This window comes from Callorhinus ursinus, unplaced genomic scaffold (genome assembly GCF_003265705.2).
Source record: "Callorhinus ursinus isolate GAN/ISIS: 27379988/994484 unplaced genomic scaffold, GSC_fseal_2.0 scaffold43, whole genome shotgun sequence".
NCBI lineage: Eukaryota > Metazoa > Chordata > Mammalia > Carnivora > Otariidae > Callorhinus > Callorhinus ursinus.
This window is the reverse complement of record NW_027397105.1, coordinates 1,698,747-1,721,993: the sequence shown is the minus strand read 5'-3', so window position 1 is coordinate 1,721,993 and position 23,247 is coordinate 1,698,747. Positions and strand designations below refer to the sequence as shown.

Here is a 23,247-nt window from a genome sequence, read left to right as displayed (position 1 = left end):
GACACATGGCCCTGGCACCGCGGCTGCCTCCTCATGTGTGAACACACGTGCTTGTGGGCTGTACGGATGCCACGCAGCGGCGGGCACAGTGCCCTGGAACCCGGCTGGGCCGGCAGCAGACCTCCCCGAGGGGGTCTGGTTCTTGTCTCCCAGCCCCGCTCATCAGTCACGAAGTCCAGTGTCTTTTCTGTCCACTGGAGACTTTCTAAAGCTGTAATGTATGCAAACGCTTCGGTCCAGAAGCTCTCGGGAGTGACAGAGGGCGGCATAGACCGTCGCCCTACACACTCCCCATGCAGCAAAAGTACATTGACCCTTGACCGCTGCAGTGCTGGGGGTGCCCGTGCCCCACACAGTCATAAGTCTGCGTGTCATCCTGGACTCCCCGAAAACATAAGCAGCCGATGGGACACTGCATCCTTACCACAAAGGGAGACTTTTCTAATCACTGCTGTCTTCCTGACACATGGCTCGGCCGTGAGGACGCCAGCCCCGAGGTTGGCAGCTTCGTGGGGTGTGGACCAGAGCATTGACAGCCAGAGACTGAGAGCCGGAAAGTCTTCTCATCCTGTTGAAAGGGAACCCAGGGAGGTTAAGTGACTTGCCCCCAAACACACAGCCTCTTAGCAGCAGAGCCAAAAATAGAAACCAAATTCCCTAACTCTTAATCCTATAAGTGGCTGTATTTGATCATTTTCTGTGTTTGGCTGAGGACGTTTTCATATGTGTTAATAGACCAAAAGCACTTTGGGGGCTCCCTTCCATGTTTGTAGGGTCGCTTTCTTGGTATGGAGACTGTCACTAATCAAAATACTTTATTGAGAGCTATGGGAGCTACTCTTAGCATTATTTTTCTTTCTTTGATTTTTTTTGTTTTTTTTTTGTTAAGTAACCAGTACGCCTGACGTGGAGCTTAAACTCACAACCCTGAGATCCAGAGTCACATGCTCTCCTGACAGACCCATCCTGGTGCCCCTGGATTATCATTTTTAATAACAGCTTTATTGATCTATAATTCACATAGCACACACTTCAGTAGAGTGGACTGTAGTGTGCTCACAGACTGACTGTCACCACTATCCAGGGTTGGGACATTTTCATCGGCCCCAAGCAAAACCCGGTACCCCCTGCAGTTACTACCATCCCCCCCGCCCCCCAGCACTGGAAACCACTACTGTTTTATTTATTAAGATTTTATTTATTCAGATGAGAAAGAGAGAGACAGAGCACAAGCAGTCTCCCTGCTGAGCAGGAACCGTGGGATCATGACCTGAGCCAAAGGCAGACACCCAACCATCTGAGCCACCCAGGTGCTCCTAGACTTTTATTTATTTGAGAGCGAGAGAGAGCACAAGAGCAGGGAGAGGGAGAAGCAGACTCCCCGCTAAGCAGGGAGCCCGATGCAGGGCTCGATCCCAGGACCCCAAGATCATGACCTGAGCCGAAGGCAGACGCTTAACCGACTGAACCACCCAGGCATGCCAACATGTGGCCTTTTGATGGGCTTCTTTCACTTAGCATGTTTTCCAGGTTCATCTGGTGTTTTAGCGTGTGTCCATGCTTCATGCCCGTTCATTGCCAAATAATACCCCGTCATGTGGATAGAGCGCATTTTTGCATCCACCGGTTGATGGACATTTGGGTTACCACTGCTCTTGGGCGGCAGTGACTAATGTGGCGGTGAGCGCTGCATGTACGGATTTTGGTGCATACTATGTTTTCAGTTCTCCTGGGCATCTAGTTGCTGCATCACGTGATAACTCTCGGTCCTACATTCTCAGGAACTGCCACACTGTTTCCCAAAGTGGCTGCGCCATCTTACATTCCCCCAGCGGTGCACAAGGGCTCCGAGTTCCCCACCTCCTCCCGGAGCTTGTCAGTGCCTGTCCTTGTGACAGGAGAGCCGTCTTAGTGGCCGTGACGTGGGATCTTGTGTGGTTTGGGTTCGAATTTCCCTCGTGACTAATAACGTCCACCTTTTCGTGTGCTTATTAGGCCACTGTATATCCTCAGAGAGATGTCTATTCAGATCCTTTGCCCATTTTTTAATTAATTGGTTTGTCTTTTTATTGTTATTTTGTCCTTAAGGAGTCCTTTTTATATTCTGGATACAAGTCCCTTATCTGATATATAATTTAAAATGTTTTCTCTCATTATGTGGGTTGTCTTTTCACTTTCTTCTTGGTGTCCTTCAAAGCACAAAAGTTTTAAATTTTGAGGAAATTCAACTTATGTTTTTTTTTTCTTTTGTGGTTTATGCTTTTGCGTCCTTTGTAAGAAACCACTGCCTGATCCAAGGTAATGAAGATTTACTTCTGTGCTTTCTTTTAAGATTTCCATGGTTTTGGGCGCCTGGGTGACTCAGTTGGTTAAGCGACTGCCTTCGGCTCAGGTCATGATCCTGGAGTCCTGGGATCGAGTCCCTCATTGGGCTCCCTGCTCAGCAGGGAGTCTGCTTCTCTCTCTGATCCAACTCTCTCTCTCTCTCTCTCTCTCATTCTCTCTGTCAAATAAATAAATAAAATCTTAAAAAAAAAGATTTCCATGGTTTTAGGGGGCGGGAGAGAAAAGATTCTATGATTTTAGCCCTTACATTTTTAGGTCTGTGATCCATATTGAGTTAAAATTTTATACGGTACAAGGTAGGGATCCAACTTCATTCTTTTGCATGTGGATACTCAGTTGTCCCAGCACCATTTGTTGAAAAGACTTGAATGCCTTGGTATTCTTGTCGAAAATCAGTTGACCACAAATTAAAGAGTTGATTTTTGGATTCTCCATTCTAGTCATTGATCCAGATGTCTGTCATTATGCCACTCTCACGCTGTTTTGATTACTGTCGCTTTGCAGTAAGTTTTGAAATCAGGAAGTGTGAGTCCTCCAACTTTGTTCTTCTTTTTTAAGATTGTTTGTTTCTCCTGGATCCCTTGCATTTCCATATGATGTTTAGGATAAACTTGTCAATTTCTGCAAAAATGCCCAGTGGGATTGATAGAAGTGCACTGAATCTGTAGATACTAACAGTATTAAGTCTTCTGATCCATGAACATGGGAAATCTGTCCATGTACTTAGGTCTTTAACTTGTTCCAACAATGTTTCTAGTTTTCGGTGTCCCCGTCTGACACTTCTGTAGTTAAATGTATTCTTTTGGATGCTACTGTAAATGGGATTGTTTTCTTAATTTCATTTTTGGATTAGTCATTGTCGTACATAGATACAGGGTTGGTTTTTGTTCATTAATCTTGCATTCTGCAACCTTGCTGAACTCATTGACTTGTTCTCGCGGATTTTTAGTACATTTCTTAGGATTTTTCTGTGCACATGATTGTGTCATGTGCACACAGAGAGAGTTTTCCTTCTTCTTTTCCAACCTAGATGCCTGCATTTATTCCTTTTTCTTTCCTGATGATGCTGAGTAGAGCCACCAGCATAACACTGAATAGAAGTGGCAAGAGTCGACAACTTTGTCTTACTCTCAGATGATTTAAAGAAAAGCACGTCTCCACGTGGTCCTATTCTTGAGAAGCTCAATTGCACAGTCTCCACTGTGAGGTTGATACGTGAAACCGAGGTTGGCATTCATGGGTGGGACAGCTTGGGAAGACTTCCTGAAACAAACAGGATTTGGCTCAGACGGGAAAAGGTCATCGTTGGGCGGGGTCAGCACGTGAACATAGAGAAAAACGGGTGTGAGTTGAGTGTGAGGATGGAGGGGCTGTGGGGCTGTTACAGGAGGACAGCAGTTGATCACCGTTCTGCAGAGGTCCGCACCCCACTCACCTGTCAGTACCCCCCTGAAGTGCAGAGTTTCTCTAAGTGGGTCCATCGACTGACCCACAGTAGAATCACCCAGGGAGGACGATGGGGAATCTGTTCCTCACCCCAGACCTGCGTGCTGCATCCGGAATCCTGGGAGCCAGATCCCAGGAGCGTCTTCCCGAGTGATCCTCGTGTGTCCTGAAGACATCTCTTCCCCAGCTTTTCGACCTCATTCAGGCCCCCAGTCCCGAGTAGCAGATGATCTTCCCGCCGATGTGGTCCGTGACGTCAGGGCCGCCGGCTGCTCCTGGGGCTCCCTCATCTTCCTCCTTGCCTCAACAGACCAGTCCCTCCTGCCCTCTCCCTCCTCCCATTAGTTGTCTGCAGCCTTGTCCCCACCCCTTCCCACTTCCTGGCGTCGGGCTGGATGGGACCCCGGCGGCTAATGACAGAGTTCGAGCAGCTGGAGGAAGAGCTGGAGGATGCTTCCAGCACATTGTCCCGGCGCTGGGCGCATGTGCGGAGAGAGCCACCGAGCACGTGGACAGGCACATGTCCGAAGGGCGCATGCGAGGTCAGAGCCGTGCATAAATATGAGCATTTGAACGGGGCCTTCTGGACCGCCAGTTGCGCGGATGGGAGAAACCAGACGTACACCAAATTGCTACCGTGACCCCACAGGGGATGCAGTTTATGTTCAGGCTAAGAAGTCGATTTGGCAGGGGTCCTCCATCTCCTGGCTTTTTGTCGTCTTCCCTTCCACGGGCAGGGGAGACCTTCCTGTTTTGGAAACCCTCTGTCTGACCCCGCTGCCCCATCATCTGATTCCCCTCCGCTCAGCCTGGCTTCCCCAGAGGGCACTGTGCCTGTGGGCCCCACTTCTGCCCCAACGAGGCCCCTCCAGCCCTCTCCCGGCTGCAGCCCCCTGGGGCCAGTGGTGCTCTCCCCCGTGCTGTGTGTCCTGCTGTCTGTCTGACCTGCTGTCCGGCACGCAGCACAGGGCTGTTCCCAAGAGGCCGGCTCCTGTGTTCGTCCTTCCCTGTATATCTGTCTCCTGTGTCCACTCTCAGTCTCTGTCTTCAGACCCTCGTTTCTAACCGCCTGACGTCCCCTGACATCACAAATGCAACGTCCCGACCAAACTGCCATCCCCCGCCCGGCCCCCCTTGCTCTCACTTTCCTGGTGCTAGCTGACCGCCGACCCAGCCTGCAGAGCCCGGCTCCATTCGCACTGTCTCCTCCAGGAGCCCACCCGACGTGCCCCGCCTGCTTCAGTCTGTCCCTGAAGCCACGAAACGGACCTTCCACCCAGTCCCAGCCCCTCTCTGTGTGTGTGAGCAGGACAAACACTTAAATGTTTGCTCAGGACACAGCTGATGCCCAAGACCCCCTAGAAGGCTACTCTCCAGGGGCTCCCACTCTTCTTGGCAGCTTCTCGATGCCTCGAGGGCCTTCGCTCGCTCTTTTGGCAAAAAATCCTGTACCGCCACCTGTCTGCATTGGGGTACTTGGCCTGTAAATCTCAAGGTCTGTCCTGGACCTTCCAGGTTTCTCATGTATTGTTGAGCTCTGTTTGCACCTAATTGAGTTGTCACCCAGTTGGTGCTCAATAAATGTTTACCAGGTAAATGAAAGAAGAGAAAGTTGCCTTACAGATTTCCCCTGATTAGGGCCTAGGTGGGCCCAGGGTGGGTGTAGACACTCACTCAGAAAATATTTATTGGTTGGTTAACAATGGGGCAACTTTGAATATCAGCCTGAGGTGTTGGGACTCCTCTGTGAGCCGCCAGGGGTCGGGCCGGCTCTGGGCACAAGAGGAAGGTCAGGAGGGTGACCTTGGGCCATGGACGGAGGCATGGTGAGGCACGAGCCGGGAGCGGGGGCGCCCCGGGATTGAGAGGAAGCCAAATGGGTCCGTCTGGAGGGAAGAAGGGACAGGCAACAGGTGTGGAAATGGTCCCATGTTCTGTGCAGGGGGCCGGGCACCGCAATGCCCGTCACAGGCCTGGTCCCGGCTCCGTTCTCTGGAAAGCCCTTCCCAGGAGGTGCGCCGTGCCATCCTGGTTTGCAGGTCAGGAGAGCTGAACCCGGAGCTGAACCTGGAGATTGCGTTTGACCCCAAGGATTGCTTTCTTCCCCCAGCATCTCCCACACATCTGAGGAGGAGGTGGGTTCGGGTCTGAGATCAGAGAAACTGTCCGTGCTGATTCGAGGGGCTGGCTGTGCATGGTTAGGACCCCCAGGCCCATCCTCCTTCTCTGTTACGTGAGGAGCACCCCAAAATTCACAACCACAAGTCCCTGTCCCAAGGTGGACGTCCACCTCGGAAAAAGCGGAGTAGACATAACAAAGGACTGCCCAACAGGCCGAGCTCAGAGGCCCCCAAGAGGCTGAGCCCTTCTGGGGGGGCTAGGGTCCTGCAGGCAGATGAGAACTGGGTCCAGGCTCCCAGCCACTCCCATCGGTCCCTGTGCAGTGACACTTTCTCCCTTTCCTGGGGGGCGTACTGTTTTGTTAGACCTGCTCAAGGTGGTTTTGTCATCGGCGTGTTTTTGTTGGGTAATTTCAGCTGGAGCTTGGCCGGGTCAGCCCAGTCCCCTGGGGAGCACGAGGAGGGAGCCCCTCGGCACCTTCCCTCACGGCTTCCCCAGAGCAGGTGTGGGCTGTTCTCAGGCTACTGCGTGCCGGGCCCAGGCTGGGTGCTGGACACGCTGCTGAGCAAGGAGGGTTCCAGCCCTTTCTTCTGGGAGTTTCCGGGCGAGGAAAGTCACGGTCTCGGTGCGCGGTGGTGTGCGCTCTGAGGGGATGTACAGGGGAGGCGGCTGCGTGTCCAGGCCTTCAGGTCCCCTTGCCGGGAAAGCGAGCATGGTGGGGCGTCCAGTGTGGACACCCTGCAGCAGCCTCGGGCTGGTGTCTCCCCGCCATCCGGCCCGTCCAGGTTAGGTTCCGCTGCTGGTGGCCATGGAGGAGCAGTCAAGGGTTCTTTTGTTTTCCAGAAAGCCTATGCTGGGTTTCAGAATTGGGGAGAAAGGAGTTTCAGGTTATATACTTTTCAGATGATCAGCCCAGAGGCCTGGGTGCTGCCTGGGGAGAGTGTTCTGGGTGGTGTCACCCCCTGCCTGCCAGGCCTGCAGGTGGCCGAGGGGTGGGTGGCCTCCCCGCAGCCGTGCTGGCTGCTTGCTCTTGGTCCAGCAGGCAGTGAGCCTCTTTGGAGGCTTTGTCTGAGCCCTTTGAGCCTCTCCTCCTGGCACCGCCTGGCTCCAGAAAGCCCCCTGCCCCTCCCAGCGGCCCTCTCTGTCCACCGCTCTCCCGCCCTTGGGCTCAGGATGACCTCAGAGAAGTGAAGAAGCGGGAAAGGGACAGGAGGAGGGGGCTTCTGGATTTCAAGCCCCCTGCTAGCGTTCCTCCTCCCTGCTTTTTTTTTTTTTAAGATTTTATTTATTTATTCATGAGAGAGAGAGAAGCAGAGGGAGAAGCAGGCTCCCAAGGAGCAGGAAGCCCAATGTGGGACTCGATCCCAGGACTCTGGGATCATGACCTGAGCCGAAGGCAGACGCTTAACCATCTGAGCCACCCAGGCGCCCACTTCTCCCTGCTTTTAAAAACTCACAGGGGCGCCTGGGTGGGCTCAGTCGTTAGGCGTCTGCCTGGGTCCTGGGATCGAGCCCCACATCGGGCTTCCTGCTCAGCGGGAAAGGCTGCTTCTCCCTCTCCCACTCCCCCTGCTTGTGTTCTCTTTCTCACTGTGTCTCTCTGTCAAATACATAAAATCTTTAAAAAAGTTAAAAAATTAAAAAAAAATCTTTTACCGAACACACGCACTCTGTGCCGGGCACCGTCTCAAGCTCTTGATGGGCATTGCCTCGTTTACAGGTGACCCCAGCTCCAGAGGCACACACTCGGAGCCTGCAGACGCTGTTTGTCACTGCCTGTGGGCTCCCATGCTGTCATCTCTCCCCTTCTTTGGACTTCTCCTGTAGAACACGACCTCTGAGCCGATCCATGAAAACTACAGCTGGATCTGGGTTCCCCCGAAGCCCACTCCAATATACCCGTGCTCACTCATCTGACGGGATACCTCTCTCCCCGCTCTGTTCCGAAGTCCCAACACCTTGTTCTTTCTCTCTCTCCACAGGACCCTGCTGGAATCTTCGAGCTGGTGGAAGTGGTCGGCAATGGAACGTACGGACAGGTGTACAAGGTCAGGCTCTAATGGGGCAGGAGCGTGAGGCTCCTCCATGGGGCCCTCAGGAGGGGTGGCGGGAGCAGGGCCTAGGTCTGGGGCTGTGGGAGGTGACGGAGGGCGGGAGAGGGGAGGAGGGCGAAAGTAACGGGGGAAGGAAGCTCAGGACGTGGGGTGCTTTTGCTGGCCAGTGCGTGGAGTCTCCCTGAGTCCCGGGTGCAGTAGGAGGAGGTCTGGATCCGGGCGGGGTGTGGGCCGGGGCACAGGAAGGCAGTGGCGAGAGACTATGTGTTCTCATGTGTGTATTCATGTGCATGCGTGTATCTGTGTGCAAGTGTGTGCACATATGTCTGTATCCGTGTACATGTGTGCATGTGTGTCTGTGCGTGTCCATGTGCGTGCACATGTGTGTCCGTGTGCGTGCATGCGTGCATATCTGTGCGTGTGCGTGTCGGGGCTCACCCGAGAACTCAGGGCAGAGCTCAGGCCACAAGCACAGCCCTGGCTTTTCTTCCAAGACTGCAGCGAGGCCCAGCCTTGGCGCTGGTGGAGCCCCAGGACCTGTCGCCGAGGGGAAGTGGTTTTCTCGAGCTCCCGGGCCAGCCTGCAGTGGGTCTGGAGCCAGAGCTCTGGCCTTCTCCTCCGGGCCGCCCCGGACTGTTGCTTGTTGCTTTAGCCTGGCCCACCCAGCCCGACCACGGGTCCCACTAGGAGGGGGAGACGGCATGTTAGATGTTCCCCAGAGCTGGGGCCTCCAAGGCGCACACCCGCCTTCTGCATCTCCTGACACAATGCTAGGCCTTTCCACCAGTCTCTGCATCTCAGGGACATTTCCTGGGTCACTGGGACCACCCTGTACGCTTTGGGGAAAGGTGCGCCCCTCCCCATTGCTAGCCGGGTCATTGCCGTGGAAATAGTAGCTCTGTGTTCTGCTTCTCTGGGCTTGGGGTCTTGGGTGACTGCTGAGGACAAGCATGATCCACGGGCTGCCCCCCCCCCCCCAACTCTTCCCCAGGAAGCCTGGACTCTCTGGTCCAAGGCTGGGATGGCTCCTGGGGGAATGTCAGAGGGAGGAGGGGGGAGGAGGGAGAATGGCAGGGACATACTCTAGAAGTTACTTCCATTAGTGCATCGACAGGCCAGTCCAGCCTTCTGGGTTTCCCCGAGTTCCCTAAAATCCCAACTCTGTCTATTCTTTCCTGCCAATAATAATAAAAAGCCTTGGAGGGGGTGATTCTGGGAAAGGCTTCCTGGCGGGGGGAGGGGCACACGAGGCAGTGTGTGGGCATAGAAGGTGTCAGAGAGGCAGAGCCCTCTCCCGGCCTCCCCCAGCTTCCCCCAGCTTCCTCCGGAGAGAGGAAGAGGCCGGAGAGAACCTTTCACTCCCTGCTCTATTTTTCAAACTGTGGGAAGTCCAGAGCAGAGGTGAATCTCCCTCGCCTCCCTAAGCTGTTTTAGGGAGGAGACCCTTCATCTTGATGCAGCTTAGCGCTTGGAGTCCAGGCTCCATAGTGCTTAGAGGCCTCTGCCTTCCCCTGTGACTGACCCATAAAAAGTGTCCAGTCACCATGGGGACACTTTCTAAGACAGAAAGCCAGAGGGCGTGGCCTGTCCCAGAATCACGCCGTCCCTGGATGCAGACTCAGAGCCTCCACGCCCGGCTCTCTGTCCCGCAGGGTCGGCACGTCAAGACTGGGCAGCTGGCTGCCATCAAGGTCATGGACGTCACGGAGGTAGGGGGCCATGGGGGCAGATGGCGGGCTGGGGCACTGAGGCGGGCTGGGGGCTCTCGGGCTCAGCCCTCCCATTCCCCTAGGATGAGGAGGAGGAGATCAAACAGGAGATCAACATGCTGAAGAAATACTCTCACCACCGCAACATTGCCACCTACTACGGGGCCTTCATAAAGAAGAGCCCCCCCGGGAATGATGACCAGCTCTGGGTGAGACGGCCCCCGCCACCCCAGCCCTCGCTACTTCCAGGCTCACCCACAAGCCAGCCTCGGCCCCCAGCCCTCCCTGAGTCTACACAGCCTCCCTGCCTCCCAATCCAGAGTGCCTCCTGGCTCGCACGCTGCAGCCTCTTATCCTCGGAGCGTCTGGAGGGCCCCGGGGTCCTGGGGGTTTGCCCGCACCTTGTCCTCACCAGGAGCTTATACTGTGTGCGGCCCATACTTCCTAGGCGGTGGGCATCGTCACTGAGCCAGGGCTAGGGCAGGAGGTGAGTCCGTCAGTCCTGCCTTCACGCACAGCTCCGGGGGAAGCCATGGCCCCAAATACTGTGTGCAGAGGCAGGGCTCGGACCCTCTGGGCAGAGCACAAGCCCTTCTGGATGATTCCTCTAACCAGAGCTTGATGTGGCTCCTTTGAGCCTCCCCCAAATTCCCTCCCGGCCCAGAACATTCCTGAGAGTCTGTGCCCTCCGGGGCCTGGGCCCATTCCCCAGCCTTGACCTTCCTGCTCCGAAGCCTAGCCCCGGGAGAGAGTGCCAGGGAGCGCGGCGGTGGGCTTGGGGCTCATGCTGGGTCTCCCCTCCCGCCATTGCCAGACGGGTACTTACTGAGCACCTTGTGTGTACTCTGCACAGATGGGCTGAGTCACGTCCCCATTTCCAGGGCGCTCACACACAGACTGTGCCCTAAGCAAGGGCAGCACAACTTCCGGGGGGTAACCTGCCAGCTGTGTGTAGTGGGAGATCCTGAGCACCAGAGGCTAGGCGCTGGCCGCACTGGACACCCCGTCCCCCGGAGGGAGAGGCCCAGGCCCAGATGGGCAGTGTGCAGATGCCCTTTTTCACACGTACAAGTGTACGCATTCCCGCCTGGCGGGTCTCTGCGTCGGATGTGGGCTTTTGGAAAACGTGCAGTGAAACTCCGGCACAGGCCTCCCGATCCCAGGGCGCTGACCGTGGCTTGTGCTGGGGTCTTCCCAGAACCCCTCCTGCAGCTTGCCGCTTGGTCTCCTGCAGGCCTGGAGAATCTTTCTTAGCGCCCGGTCTTGCCTCTGGGCCAGGGCTTGGCCAACCTTTCCTTGGCCGTGAAGGCCGGGCAGCAGGTGTCTGGGGCTCTGTGGACCCTGCAGTCTGTCACGGCTCCTCAACGCAGCTGCTGGGCCCCCAAACGGCCACAGGAAGTGCACCTCTGAACGGGGACGGGAGTGTCACTGGGCTCCCGGAAGCCTTTAGTTAGGACACTCAAACTTGAGTTTTATAGGATTCTTAGTTTGGTTGTTTTCAACCATTTATAAATGTAAAGACCAGGTTTCGCTCGCTGGCTAAAGTTTGCCAACCTGCACTCTGGGATGGTAGTTGTGGTTTTGGGCTGTGGGTCCCCACGGGGCCCTGACGAAAGCCCCGGGCCCATCCCCAAGGAAGACATGTGCATGCACCTCATTCTGTCTAGTTTCCAGGGTTCCTTGGGCTCCTCAATAGGACCCAGACTGTCTCCCTCAGCCCTGCCTGCCCTGTCTTTCCCGACTGCATGGCCTTCTGCTCTGCAGCTCACCCAGTTGTGGCCCCAAGGCCTCTGGCCCTCCTTCCAGGAGGCTGGCAGGGGAAGGAGGCCCTGCCTGACGGATGCTTCCCCCCGCCCCCCGCACCCCCGTGCCTCCCTGGGCCCATAGCTGGTGATGGAGTTCTGTGGTGCTGGTTCCGTGACAGACCTGGTGAAGAACACGAAAGGGAACGCTCTGAAAGAAGACTGTATCGCCTACATCTGCAGGGAGATTCTCCGGGTGAGCACCAGCCTCTCCCTGGACACGGACCCTCCCTGCCCCGGGGAGACCCCAGGCGGCTCGGGGGTGGGAGACCGAGGCCGGCCCTGGAGAACTCTCTGGCAGTTGGCGGGGGCGGGGGGCGGAGGACAGGCACCTCTGCCACTTCACCTGCCACCCTGCAGCTGCTGGGCCTTCTCTGAGGATGCTCCCCACTGACATGCAGCCTCCGCTTGGGCTCCGGGGTGGGGAGGGGCTGCCCCCCATCTCCCCCTCTGCTTGCTCACGTCCCCGCCCACCCTCTGGCCGCAGGGTTTGGCCCATCTCCATGCCCACAAGGTGATCCATCGGGACATCAAGGGGCAGAACGTGCTGCTGACGGAGAACGCCGAGGTCAAGCTAGGTACGCCCGTTCCCTCGCGGCAGATGGGGCTCTCTGACCTGCAGGACAGAGTGAGAGGCTGGGAGTCTTGCTCCCGCCCTTCCCCATCTCCTCCCTTGCGAGCCCCCCGCCCCCAGCTGGAAATCAGTCCCGAAGTTTCCCCCCTGCTACCTCTGTGTCCCAGGTGCTGTGCAGGTTCCTCCAGCCTGTCCCTTGGCCCTTTCGCATTGGTTTTCTCCCAAGACGCAGGGGGGGAATGTGGATGGGGCGGCAGAGGTGTCCGGGGATGTCTGGAGAGGCCAGGATCTCTGCTGCCCCTGGGGCACGGACCTGCCAGCGCCAAGAGCCTCCATGATGACCCCTCCCTCTGTGTCTTCCCAGTGGATTTTGGGGTGAGTGCTCAGCTGGACCGCACTGTGGGCAGGCGGAACACTTTCATCGGGACCCCCTACTGGATGGCCCCGGAGGTCATCGCCTGTGACGAGAACCCTGATGCTACCTACGACTACAGGGTATGGGGCGGGAGCCAGGGCGCGCAGAGGCAGCCAAGGGTGGGACGGCGATGAGGTGGTGGGCAGACTGAAGACACGGGGGCCCAGATGGGCCGGGGGACGCAGTGAAGGTGCGGTGGTGTGCTGGCCGTGAGGAGTGGCTCAGCTGGAGCCCAGAAGGAGGCCCTGAAGAGGCCGACATGGTGGGGCAGAGGGCCGTCAGGAACATGCTCTGTCTCTCCTCCTCTCCCCTCTGCAGAGTGACATTTGGTCTCTAGGAATCACAGCCATCGAGATGGCAGAGGGGGCCCCCCGTAAGTGTGGAGCCAGGAGCGGAGGAAGCCCCAGAGGGGCTGTGGGGAGGGGGGCCACCAGGGGAGGGAATGGTGGGAGGAGCTCCTTGAGGCTCTCAGGGGCCAGGAGAGGGACTCATGGTGTCCCCCCCCCACGTGCCAGCTCTGTGCGACATGCATCCCATGCGAGCCCTCTTCCTCATCCCCCGGAACCCACCCCCCAGACTCAAGTCCAAGAAATGGTAGGTCCCTGGACCAGGCCCCCTGCCTTCACCCCTGCATCCAGTGAGGGTGTGCACCACAGAGGGGTGGGGGCTGGGGCCGGGGTTGGGATGCGGAGAAGACCTGAGGGAAACCCAGGTGGCTCCTGGACGGATGATTGCCCTCTCCCACCTCTGAACCCCCCCGCCTTGCGAGGGGCCCTCCCAGCATGAGCCCCGTTCCCTTCCAGGTCTAAGAAGTTCACCGACTTCATTGACACGTGTCTCATCAAGACCTACCTGAGCCGCCCGCCCACGGAGCAGCTGCTCAAGTTCCCGTTCATCCGTGACCAGCCCACGGAGCGGCAGGTCCGCATCCAGCTCAAGGATCACATCGACCGCTCCCGGAAGAAGCGAGGCGAGAAAGGTCTGCGGGCCAGCGGGGAGGTCTTCCTAGGCAGCCCCGCTCCCCGCTCCCCGCTCTGGGGCCTAGGCCTGCCGGGGCCGGGGAGCCCTTCTCCCCAAACTTCCAGCCCCGGGGGGGGGGGTTGCCCTCGTCCACCCCCCGCCCCCGCATCCCAGGCAACCTCCCGCACACAGGGCCACCCTGTTACAGCCTGACAGGGGCTCTATGGTGAGCCGGTGCGGGCCTACGAGCGCTGTGGGGTCTGGTCCCCCGCTCTGCCCGGGCCCACGTTCCCAGGAGGCAGGCGGGGCCGGGTGCGCGGCTCTCCCCGCAGACCGCGTTGGTCAGCCCCACGGAAGGCTCCCCGGCCCGGGGTGGGGTCTGTGCGCTGGCGGAAGGAACAGCGGTGGACTCCCCCTGCAGAGGAGACGGAGTACGAGTACAGCGGCAGCGAAGAGGAGGACGACAGCCACGGGGAGGAAGGCGAGCCCAGGTGGGCCCCGGCCCCGGCCCAGCGGCAGCCGTGCTCCCCGCCGTGGGGTCCCTGGTGTGCGGTGGGGGGCGGGGGGGACAGAGTGGCGGAGCCCACACACCCGCGGCGGGGGCTGGAGGAGCCGGGGGGGGGGGCGGCCCACCGACGGCTGTGGGCTCTGAGCCCCGCGCACGCGCTGACCCCCGCGCCGTCCGCCCGGCCCCAGCTCCATAATGAACGTGCCCGGGGAGTCGACGCTGCGCCGGGAGTTTCTGCGGCTGCAGCAGGAGAACAAGAGCAACTCGGAGGCCCTGAAGCAGCAGCTGCAGCAGCAGCAGCAGCGCGACCCCGAGGCGCACATCAAGCACCTCCTGCACCAGCGCCAGCGCCGCATCGAGGAGCAGAAGGAGGAGCGGCGGCGCGTGGAGGAGGTGGGGCGGCCCCCGGGCGGGGCGGGGGGCGGGGCTCCGCGGCCCCTCAGACCTGTGCGCAGAGGCGCGCTGCCCCCCGCCGGCCCCGCGTGCGGGGTGTGGGCGGCCCGCGGAGTGGACGCCTTCCGCACGGACAGGCTGGTCCCGCCCCTTGCGTGTGCGGAGCTCCCGCTCCGTGCGTCCCGCGGGATCTCGGGCGTCCGCACGCACTCCGGCGTCCTGGGCGGGGACCGCGGGCGGCATCTGGTTTGATCCGGAAGCCCCGTCGGAAGACTCTCCTGTGGGCGCCTGGGTGGCTCAGTTGGTTAAGCGGAAGACTCTCCTGTGATTCTTGGTTGTTTGGGCTTAGATTTGCTGGGAAGTACAGTCTTGTCCCTTGGACGTTGGAGGTGGTGAGAGAAGTACCTTTTAATTAATAGAGAGTCTTACTTTTAAACAGCAGAGTTTTTTTAAATCACCAACTTAAAAGGCGCGCATCCGTATACGTCGTGCTTAGATGCGTTTGTTCTGCGGGAGGGACCTGGTGAGGAAGGAGAAGGTGTAAATACGGCCTTCAACGTGGGGGCTTTTGTGGAAACAATTGCATGATTTCAGAGTTCGCGGAGAGCCGGACTTAAAATCGTCCCAGTCCTGGGAGATACCCTCTGCTGCCCCGCAAAGCAGCCCCTGTCCCTGCTGAGCAAAGGCCCAGCCCGGGCCCGGCGGGGAGGGCCGGGGGGCGCAGGTGCCCGGCAGCGGGCGGACGGACGCAGCACCGCGCGTGCCACGGCGTCCCCCTCGCGGGGACGGGCAGGGCGCACGGGGCTGCGGGTTGTAGGGGCCCCTCCGCCGGTCCCCCCCTCGTTGGGACACACTCGCCTGGACCCGGCGCTTCTGCGCGGGCGCCTGCCGCCCCCTTGTGGCCAGAGGCTGTCCGTGCGGCCCACCCCGCGCCGCTGGCGGCGGGGATGGGTGTGAGGGCCAGGGGCTGGGCGCTTGGCTGTCGGGCACTGTGCCGCCGTTGCTTGGCTGGCTTGGTGGAGGAGCGGACAGTGGAGGCATCCCCCGAGGCGGCCCCCAGGGGCAGCAGTCCCCCGCCGCCGTTACCCGCCGCCCCTCCCCAGCAGCCCCAGGGAGAAGGCCTGCCCGCACCGTCCAGCAGAGTTCCCCTTGCCCGCGGGCGCTGGGGGCTGGCCGGGCACCTTTTCCGGGGCTGAGTGTCCGGTGCGGGCCTGAAGAGCACCTCCTCGCACCCACAGCAACAGCGGCGGGAGCGGGAGCAGCGGAAGCTGCAGGAGAAGGAGCAGCAGAGGCTCGGGGACATGCAGGCCCTGCGGCGGGAGGAGGAGCGGCGGCAGGCCGAGCGCGAGCAGGTACAGCGCCCCCAGCGCACACCGGACTCACCCGCTCCCTGCCCGGCCTCCCCTCTGCTCCTGCTGCCCGCCTGCCTGCGCCCGGCGCCCTCCCCCGGCTTTCCCGTTCCCCGGATTCCTCCTTTCTTTTCCAGCTTCACTCTCTCTCTGTTTTCTCCCACCCTTCACCCCGCGCCCTGGCTCCTGCCCTCCTCCTGTCTCTGTGCCTTCGTTCCGCGTCTCTCTGCCCCTCCTCCACGCCCCACCCCTGCACCTTCCCTCGCGGGCCCCCCACCCTGGCTTCCTCCTCATCGCCTGCCCTCCCGGGGCTCATCCCACCCGCCTGCCCCCTCTCTGATTCTGCCCGCTCTCCCCCTCGTTCTTACCCCACCGATCCTGTTCTCCAACGCTGCCCCCCCCCCCCGCCCTCTGCCCCCCCCCCGCCCCCCAGGAGTATATCCGTCACAGGCTGGAGGAGGAGCAGCGGCAGCTCGAGATCCTCCAGCAACAGCTGCTCCAAGAACAGGCCCTGCTGCTGGTAACGGGGCCCCCGGCTTCCTCTGGGAAGGAGCGGATGCAGAGCCTCTGTGCCGCAAAGGGACGGGGACACTTCCGGGAAGGGGACCCGGCCAGGCGACCTCCGGGCAGCTGGAGCAAGGGCCTGCCTGCCTCCGCTCCGGGCCGCGCTGAGCCGGCTCTCCCTACCCTTGGGCCCAGGAGTACAAGCGGAAGCAGCTGGAGGAGCAACGGCAGTCCGAGCGGCTCCAGAGGCAGCTGCAGCAGGAGCACGCCTACCTCAAGTCCCTCCAGCAGCAGCAAGGCCTGCCCGGGGACAGGAAGCCACTGTACCACTACGGCCGGGGCGTCAGTCCCGCCGACAAGCCGGCCTGGGCCCGAGAGGTACTGGCCGCTGCTCGCCCGCCCCTCCACGCCAGGAGCTGCAGGGGGCGGCCGCCCCGCAGGCCGGGGAAGGGGGAATGTGGCATTGGGCGTGGGCCTGAGGGCCGGTCGGGAAGGGGGTGGGGCGGCCGTGCTGTGAGGACGGGGGAGCAGAGCCGGCCGGGCCCCTTTCCCGCCGCAGGTCGAGGAGCGAACGAGGATGAACAAGCAGCAGAACTCCCCCTTGGCCAAGACCAAGCCCAGCAGCACAGGGCCTGAGCCCACCCTCCCCCAGGCCGCCCCAGGGCCTCCGGGCCCCCTTTCCCAAACTCCTCCTATGCAGAGGCCGGTGGAGCCCCAGGAGGGACCGCACAAGGTGAGCCTCTCCCCGGTCCCGTGTGAGCACGCACACGTGGGAGCCTTCCTTTGCATGGCTGCGGCACAGCTGTGTGCTCACACGTGCACACGATACGTGCACGTACGCACACATGCCCTCAGCCAGGGGTCACGGATCTCGGTACGGGGGCAAAGACAGCCCCTTGCCTGCCGTGCGTGAGTCTGGTCCCGTCTCGGCTGTTCTGGGGCTTCCAGAACTCCTCTCCTCGGACGGACAGTTGGAAGCCAGAGGCTTTCCTCACTCCCTCTTCCCAGAGCGGGCAGCCCACCCTCCCTGGTCTTTCCCTGCAGAGCCTGGTGGCGCACCGGGTCCCACTGAAGCCATATGCAGCGCCTGTACCCCGATCCCAGTCCCTGCAGGACCAGCCCACCCGAAACCTGGCTGCCTTCCCAGCCTCCCCTGAGCCCGACCCCGCCATCCCCACGCCCACTGCCACGCCTAGCGCCCGAGGAGCCGTCATCCGCCAGAATTCAGATCCCACCTCCGAAGGGCCTGGCCCCAGCCCAAACCCCCCAGCCTGGGTCCGGCCTGACCCTGAGGCCCCCCCCAAGGTAAGGGCCCTACCACGGGACCGAGAAAGAGAAGAGAAACAGGAAGGACAAGGAGGAGTTGTTGGGCGTGGGCAAGGCGGAGATGGGGTTCAGGGCTGGAAGGGAAGCGAAGGGCCAGGCGCCTGCCCTGGGCCCTGTCCCGCGAGCTTTACAGGCCAGAGGGCGGGCTGCCTGCTCGGGGACTGCGTCCCTGCTCCCAGGGCTGAGTGAGGGAACGGAAGGAAGCATGCCCAGGGCTTTTGAGGAAGCCCCAGGCGGGCAGACTTGCTGGGCTGGAGTCCCAGCTTCATGACAGTGGAAGATTCGGGAGCTTCCCTGACCTCGGTTTGCGTGTCCGCGGAAGCTGGGGAGAACAGCTGTTGGGGCCGAGGCAAGGGTGCGTTTCAGGGGCGGCCAGTAGGGCGCTGGTACCACGCACTGACCTGCTCCCCGCTCAGGTGCCTCAGAGGACCTCCTCCATCGCTGCCGCCCTCAACACCAGTGGGGCTGGAGGGGCCCGGCCCACTCAGGCTGTCCGCGCCAGGTAGCCCCTGGGGGGGAGGTTGCATGGTGGCCCCGGGGCTGGGGGGGGGGGGGTCACAGGAGAGGTTGCTAGGTTACCCACTTAGGAGTGGGCAAGCCCTACCCCGTCACCTCAGCGCCCCCTGCCCCGCCCCCCCGGCACCCCTGTGCTCCCTCCACAGACCTCGCAGCAACTCCGCCTGGCAAATCTATCTGCAAAGGCGGGCAGAGCGGGGCACCCCCAAGCCTCCAGGGTCCCCTGCTCAGCCCCCTGGCCCGCCCAACGCCTGTAGGTAATGGAGTTGTGTTCCCCCCCCCCCCCCCCCGCTCTCACTTCTGCCACGGGCTTCTCTTCCACCCCTGGTGGTGGCCCCCTCTGTGCTGCAGCTCCATGCTGGAAGGGGGGGGGGGGCACCTGTTCTCCTGACCTGCCTCTGCCCTCCTACAGCAACCCTGACCTCAGGAGGAGCGACCCTGGCTGGGAGCGCCCAGAAGGCGCCCTCCCCTCTCATGGGCACCTGCCCCAGGCTGGCTCGCTGGAGCGGAACCGCGTGGGAGGTACGGCCCGCCCACTCTGCGGCCTGTGGGCTGGTCTGTCAGATGGACCCTGCCCTCGGGGGCTCGGCGGCGGGGGGCAGGGGCCCCGGCTGGCTGTGGATCACCGAGGGTGGCCAGGTGTCCGTGACCTCCCTTCTCCCACCTTGCCTGATCCAGCCTCCTCCAAACTGGAAAGCTCCCCAGTGCTCTCCCCCGGCCACAAAGCCAAGCCTGAGGACCACCGCTCCCGGCCGGGCCGGCCCGCAGTAAGTCACCGGAAGCAGCTGTGGCCCCATCTGCTCCCGGGTGGGGGCTTGGGGCCTTGGAGCCCCCAGGGGCCCCGGCCGGGCCCTCTGTAAACTGGTACGAAGGGGCCGTGGGCTGCACTTCTCAGCTACTGATCTCTCTTCACCTCTCTCCTGCTCTTCCCGGCTGCCCTTGCACCCCTGCGGCCCCTCCCAGAGCTATAAGCGCGCCATTGGTGAGGTCAGTAAGGCCTGCTTGGGGAACCCCCGTTGCCTGCTCCTTTTCTGGCTGCCTTCCTTCCCGCTCCCCTCCCTCCCCACTCTTACCTCCTCACGCGCCGGGCCCCCGCCCCCACAGGATTTCGTGCTGTTGAAAGAGCGAGCCCTGGACGAGGCCCCGCGGCCTCCCAAGAAGGCCATGGACTACTCGTCGTCCAGCGAGGAGGTGGAGAGCAGCGAAGACGAGGAGGAAAGCAACGGCGAGCCATCCGAGGGGAGCAGAGACACCCCCGGGGCCCGGTATGGGGGCATCCTGGGGGAGGGCAGACTCCCCCTTTCCTAGGTTGGGGGACCCTGGCTACCACTGCCCGGCAGGCCCCCTTCCTCTTCTCTAGAGAACGGGGTCTGGGCCAGCATCCCCATGTCGCCCACTGCTGCGGCAGCTGAGGGCGGGCCGCCCCCCCTGGGGCGCCAGCGCGGGGACACACACACCCCCACACCCCGGCAGGGCAGTGTCGAGTGGAGGGGAGGGCACTGGGCCTCCCTCTCGGGCCGCTCCCCGCTGTGGGCAGGACCCGGGGGCAGACGACAGTTCTCTCTCCCGTGGCAGTGACGGGGACACCGACAGCGTCAGCACCATGGTGGTCCACGACGTGGAGGAGATAGCCGGCACCCAGACCCCCTATGGGGGCGGCACCATGGTGGTCCAGCGCGTGAGTGGGGACCCCCCGCCCCCGTTTCGAGCACCTGCCGTGCCCCCTCCTCCGCCCAGCACTGGTTGCCTTTTCTCTGTCCCTCAGACTCCCGAGGAGGAGCGCAGCCTGCTCCACGCGGACAGCAACGGCTACACGAACCTCCCCGACGTGGTGCAGCCCAGCCACTCGCCCACCGAGAGCGGCAAAGGTCACAGCCCCCCCTTGAAGGACGGCGGTGGTGACGTAAGCGGGCAGATGCAGCCCCGGAGCCGTGCGGCAGTGGGCAGGGGCGCTGGGGGGGGGCCCGGGTCGCGAGTGTTCGCCTGACCACAGCTGCACCCCCACAGTACCAGTCTCGCGGGCTGGTGAAGGCCCCCGGTAAGAGCTCATTCACGATGTTCGTGGACCTAGGGATCTACCAGCCTGGAGGCAGTGGGGACACCATCCCCATCACAGGTGAGGACGGGAGGCCGTGCGAGGCGCGAGGCCCCGGGGAGGGTGCAGGCGGCTGCGGCCTCCGCTTGGGCCCGAGCGCCTGCCCGGGGACAGAGGCAGCGAGGGCGCCTGAGGCCCCGTTGGCCCACGGGAAAGATGCTCCGAGCGGCCTGGGCACCCGAGGGACGGGGCGGGGATTTTGCCAGGCCTCCTGTCCCATTTCCACCTTTCTGTGCACCTCCTCCTTTCTGCACCCCTCCCTGGTCCTGCTGAGTGCTCAGAGGAGGCCCCTCCCACCCCGCCAAATCCAGGGCTGCGGTGAGGAGGGACGGGGGAGGGGGCTGCAGCTCTCCTCCCCCTTTCCCTCTCCTCTTCTTCGCAGCCCTGGTTGGGGGGGAGGGCAGCCGGCTGGATCAGCTCCAGTACGACGTGCGGAAAGGCTCTGTGGTCAACGTGAACCCCACCAACACCCGTGCCCACAGCGAGACCCCCGAGATTCGGAAGTACAAGAAGCGGTTCAATTCAGAGATCCTCTGTGCGGCCCTATGGGGTGAGCCGGGGGCGGGGAGAGCGGGGTGCAGCGCACCCCTGTGCTCCAGCTCGGGAGAGGCTGGGCTGCCGGTGACCTGCCCTACGGCTTCCGCTGCAGGTGTCAACCTGCTGGTGGGCACGGAGAACGGCCTGATGCTGCTGGACCGAAGCGGGCAGGGCAAGGTGTACGGGCTCATCGGGCGGCGGCGCTTCCAGCAGATGGATGTGCTGGAAGGGCTCAACTTGCTCATCACCATCTCAGGCACGCGGGGCGCACGTGGGGCGGGGACCCCCGGGCTCTCTGTTGCCACCTGCAGCCCGGCGGACCACTGAGGGCGGTGGGCGCTGGACCTCCGGTGAGGGCTGTGTGTCCGCTCTCAGGGAAAAGGAATAAATTGCGGGTGTATTACCTGTCTTGGCTCCGGAACAAGATTCTGCACAACGACCCAGAAGTGGAGAAGAAGCAGGGCTGGACCACCGTGGGGGACATGGAGGGCTGCGGGCACTACCGCGTGGGTGAGGAGGCCCCCGCAGAGGGGTTGAGGAGGACACGGAGCCAGGGGGCCTGGGCCGCGTGGCCGAGCCTCGACGCCAGAGGCTGGGTGACTGGAGGAGGGGGCGGGGCGCGCTCGGTGACTCGCCTGGGGGACCCTCTCCTTCCCTGCCCCCCAGTGAAATACGAGCGCATTAAGTTCCTGGTCATCGCCCTCAAGAGCTCCGTGGAGGTGTACGCCTGGGCCCCCAAGCCCTACCACAAGTTCATGGCCTTCAAGGTAGCCCCGGCTGCGGACCCCCCACCTGCCCGGCCCCGCTGGCCACCCCCCGCCACGGCCCCTGAGCCCCTCCCTCTCCGCAGTCCTTCGCCGACCTCCCTCACCGCCCCCTGCTGGTCGACCTGACAGTGGAAGAGGGTCAGCGGCTCAAGGTCATCTATGGCTCCAGCGCCGGCTTCCACGCCGTGGACGTGGACTCGGGCAACAGCTACGACGTCTACATCCCCGTGCACGTAAGCGGGGGGGGCCGTGGGGCGGGGCCGCCGGCCCTCGGGCTCTGGGTGCCCGGCCTGCAGCCCGCCCTGTGCCCCCCAGATCCAGAGCCAGATCACGCCGCACGCCATCATCTTCCTCCCCAACACCGACGGCATGGAGATGCTGCTGTGTTACGAGGACGAGGGTGTCTACGTGAACACCTACGGGCGGATCATCAAGGACGTGGTGCTGCAGTGGGGAGAGATGCCCACCTCTGTGGGTGAGCGAGGCGCCCGCGCCCCCAGCAACCCCCCGCCCCCCCCCCCCCGGGCCGGAGCTGCAGCCCACTCACTGCCCCTCATCCCCTCCGCCCCCAGCCTACATCTGCTCCAACCAGATCATGGGCTGGGGCGAGAAAGCCATCGAGATCCGCTCGGTGGAGACCGGCCACTTGGACGGCGTCTTCATGCACAAACGGGCCCAGAGGCTCAAGTTCCTGTGCGAGCGGAACGACAAGGTGGGAGCCCCTTGTCCTGGCCTAGGCCGGCCGTCCGTTCTTCCTGGGAGGGGGTTCTGGGGGCGCAGCCTGCCCTTCCCTGGCCTTCAGTTTCTGGGAGCCCCGCCCTGCTCCCCAGACCCCTTCCCCGTGGCTGCCGGCTGCCTCTCCCCAAGCATCTCGGCCTCTGGGGTGGGAGGCGCCACCACTGCGTTGTGCGGTTTCTAGCCGTCTCCTCTCTCCTGCGCCCAGTTAACCGAGACCCCCCCAGCCCTCAGTGCCGACTTGTGCTGCCCCACAGGTGTTTTTCGCCTCAGTGCGCTCCGGGGGCAGCAGCCAAGTTTACTTCATGACGCTGAACCGTAACTGCATCATGAACTGGTGATGGCGCAGCCGTGCCCACAGCCAGACCCCCCAGGCCGCCCTTCTTTCCCCTCCCCGGGCTTTTGCTTTTGACTGGTTTGATTCACTGGAGCCTGCTGGGAACGTGACCTCTGACCCCTGATGCTTTTGTGATCACGTGACCATCCTCTCTCTTGCCCCCCCCCCCATACGTTCTTCTCTCCAGAACTGTGCCTGTCCCGATTCCGGGGAGAGGTACAGCTTCCCCTTCCCCGGAATCGGGATGGCCGAGCCCCACCCCCCTTTTCTCCGCTTCAGAGGAGAGTGCTTGGGGCGTGGACCCCGGACCCCACTGCTGCTGACCGGGCAGGGCCCTGGGCCCCTTCATTTGCACGTCAGGGGAGCCGGCTCCCCCCTTGAATGTACCAGACCCTGGGGGGGGTCACTGGGCCCTAGGTTTCAGGGGGGTTGCCCGCCACTCCAGGGGCAGGGACCATTTCCTCATTTTCTGAAAGCACTTTAATGATTCCCCTCCCCCCAAACCCCAGGGACTGGAGGGGGGACCCCGCCAGCCAAAACATTTCCCCCTTTCCAACCCCATTTCTTTCTAGCCTCTGTCCTTCCCTGGTGGAGGGAGGGAGCAGGGAGCTCTCGCCCCCCCACCCCGCACCCCCTTGCTTGCCTCTGTATATAGTGTGAGCAGCAAGTAGCCCCACCCGCCCTGCTCCTCCTCAATGTAGTGGCCTTGGATATTCCGTTTGTTAATAAAGACAATTCAACCAGCTCCTACCA

General features: G+C 61.8%; 1 protein-coding gene across 9 annotated transcripts in view; it reads left to right on the top strand.

Annotated features, from left to right (window-relative positions):
* The window catches only part of MINK1 (misshapen like kinase 1), a 44,376-nt gene extending 21,129 nt beyond the window's left edge, over positions 1-23,247 (top strand). The window contains exons 2-34 of one of the 9 annotated variants that reach the window (XM_073881581.1): positions 7,896-7,961; positions 9,620-9,676; positions 9,760-9,885; positions 11,564-11,674; positions 11,966-12,056; positions 12,417-12,547; positions 12,786-12,840; positions 12,983-13,061; positions 13,271-13,446; positions 13,849-13,918; positions 14,124-14,328; positions 15,567-15,680; positions 16,111-16,197; positions 16,377-16,559; positions 16,741-16,914; positions 17,286-17,486; positions 17,924-18,009; positions 18,170-18,280; positions 18,436-18,545; positions 18,702-18,790; positions 18,987-19,010; positions 19,128-19,288; positions 19,599-19,701; positions 19,789-19,926; positions 20,031-20,139; positions 20,501-20,668; positions 20,768-20,911; positions 21,031-21,165; positions 21,322-21,422; positions 21,506-21,655; positions 21,738-21,897; positions 21,995-22,134; positions 22,415-23,247. In XM_073881581.1, coding sequence (XP_073737682.1) covers positions 7,896-7,961; positions 9,620-9,676; positions 9,760-9,885; positions 11,564-11,674; positions 11,966-12,056; positions 12,417-12,547; positions 12,786-12,840; positions 12,983-13,061; positions 13,271-13,446; positions 13,849-13,918; positions 14,124-14,328; positions 15,567-15,680; positions 16,111-16,197; positions 16,377-16,559; positions 16,741-16,914; positions 17,286-17,486; positions 17,924-18,009; positions 18,170-18,280; positions 18,436-18,545; positions 18,702-18,790; positions 18,987-19,010; positions 19,128-19,288; positions 19,599-19,701; positions 19,789-19,926; positions 20,031-20,139; positions 20,501-20,668; positions 20,768-20,911; positions 21,031-21,165; positions 21,322-21,422; positions 21,506-21,655; positions 21,738-21,897; positions 21,995-22,134; positions 22,415-22,498 — 3,939 coding nt within the window. In that variant the 3' untranslated portion in view covers positions 22,499-23,247. Of the gene's footprint in view, positions 1-7,895; positions 7,962-9,619; positions 9,677-9,759; positions 9,886-11,563; positions 11,675-11,965; positions 12,057-12,416; positions 12,548-12,785; positions 12,841-12,982; positions 13,062-13,270; positions 13,447-13,848; positions 13,919-14,123; positions 14,329-15,566; positions 15,681-16,110; positions 16,198-16,376; positions 16,560-16,740; positions 16,915-17,225; positions 17,487-17,923; positions 18,010-18,169; positions 18,281-18,435; positions 18,546-18,701; positions 18,791-18,986; positions 19,011-19,127; positions 19,289-19,598; positions 19,702-19,788; positions 19,927-20,030; positions 20,140-20,500; positions 20,669-20,767; positions 20,912-21,030; positions 21,166-21,321; positions 21,423-21,505; positions 21,656-21,737; positions 21,898-21,994; positions 22,135-22,414 lie in introns of all 9 variants that reach the window. The other 8 variants (XM_073881578.1, XM_073881582.1, XM_073881584.1 and 5 more) reach the window with 8 other exon arrangements.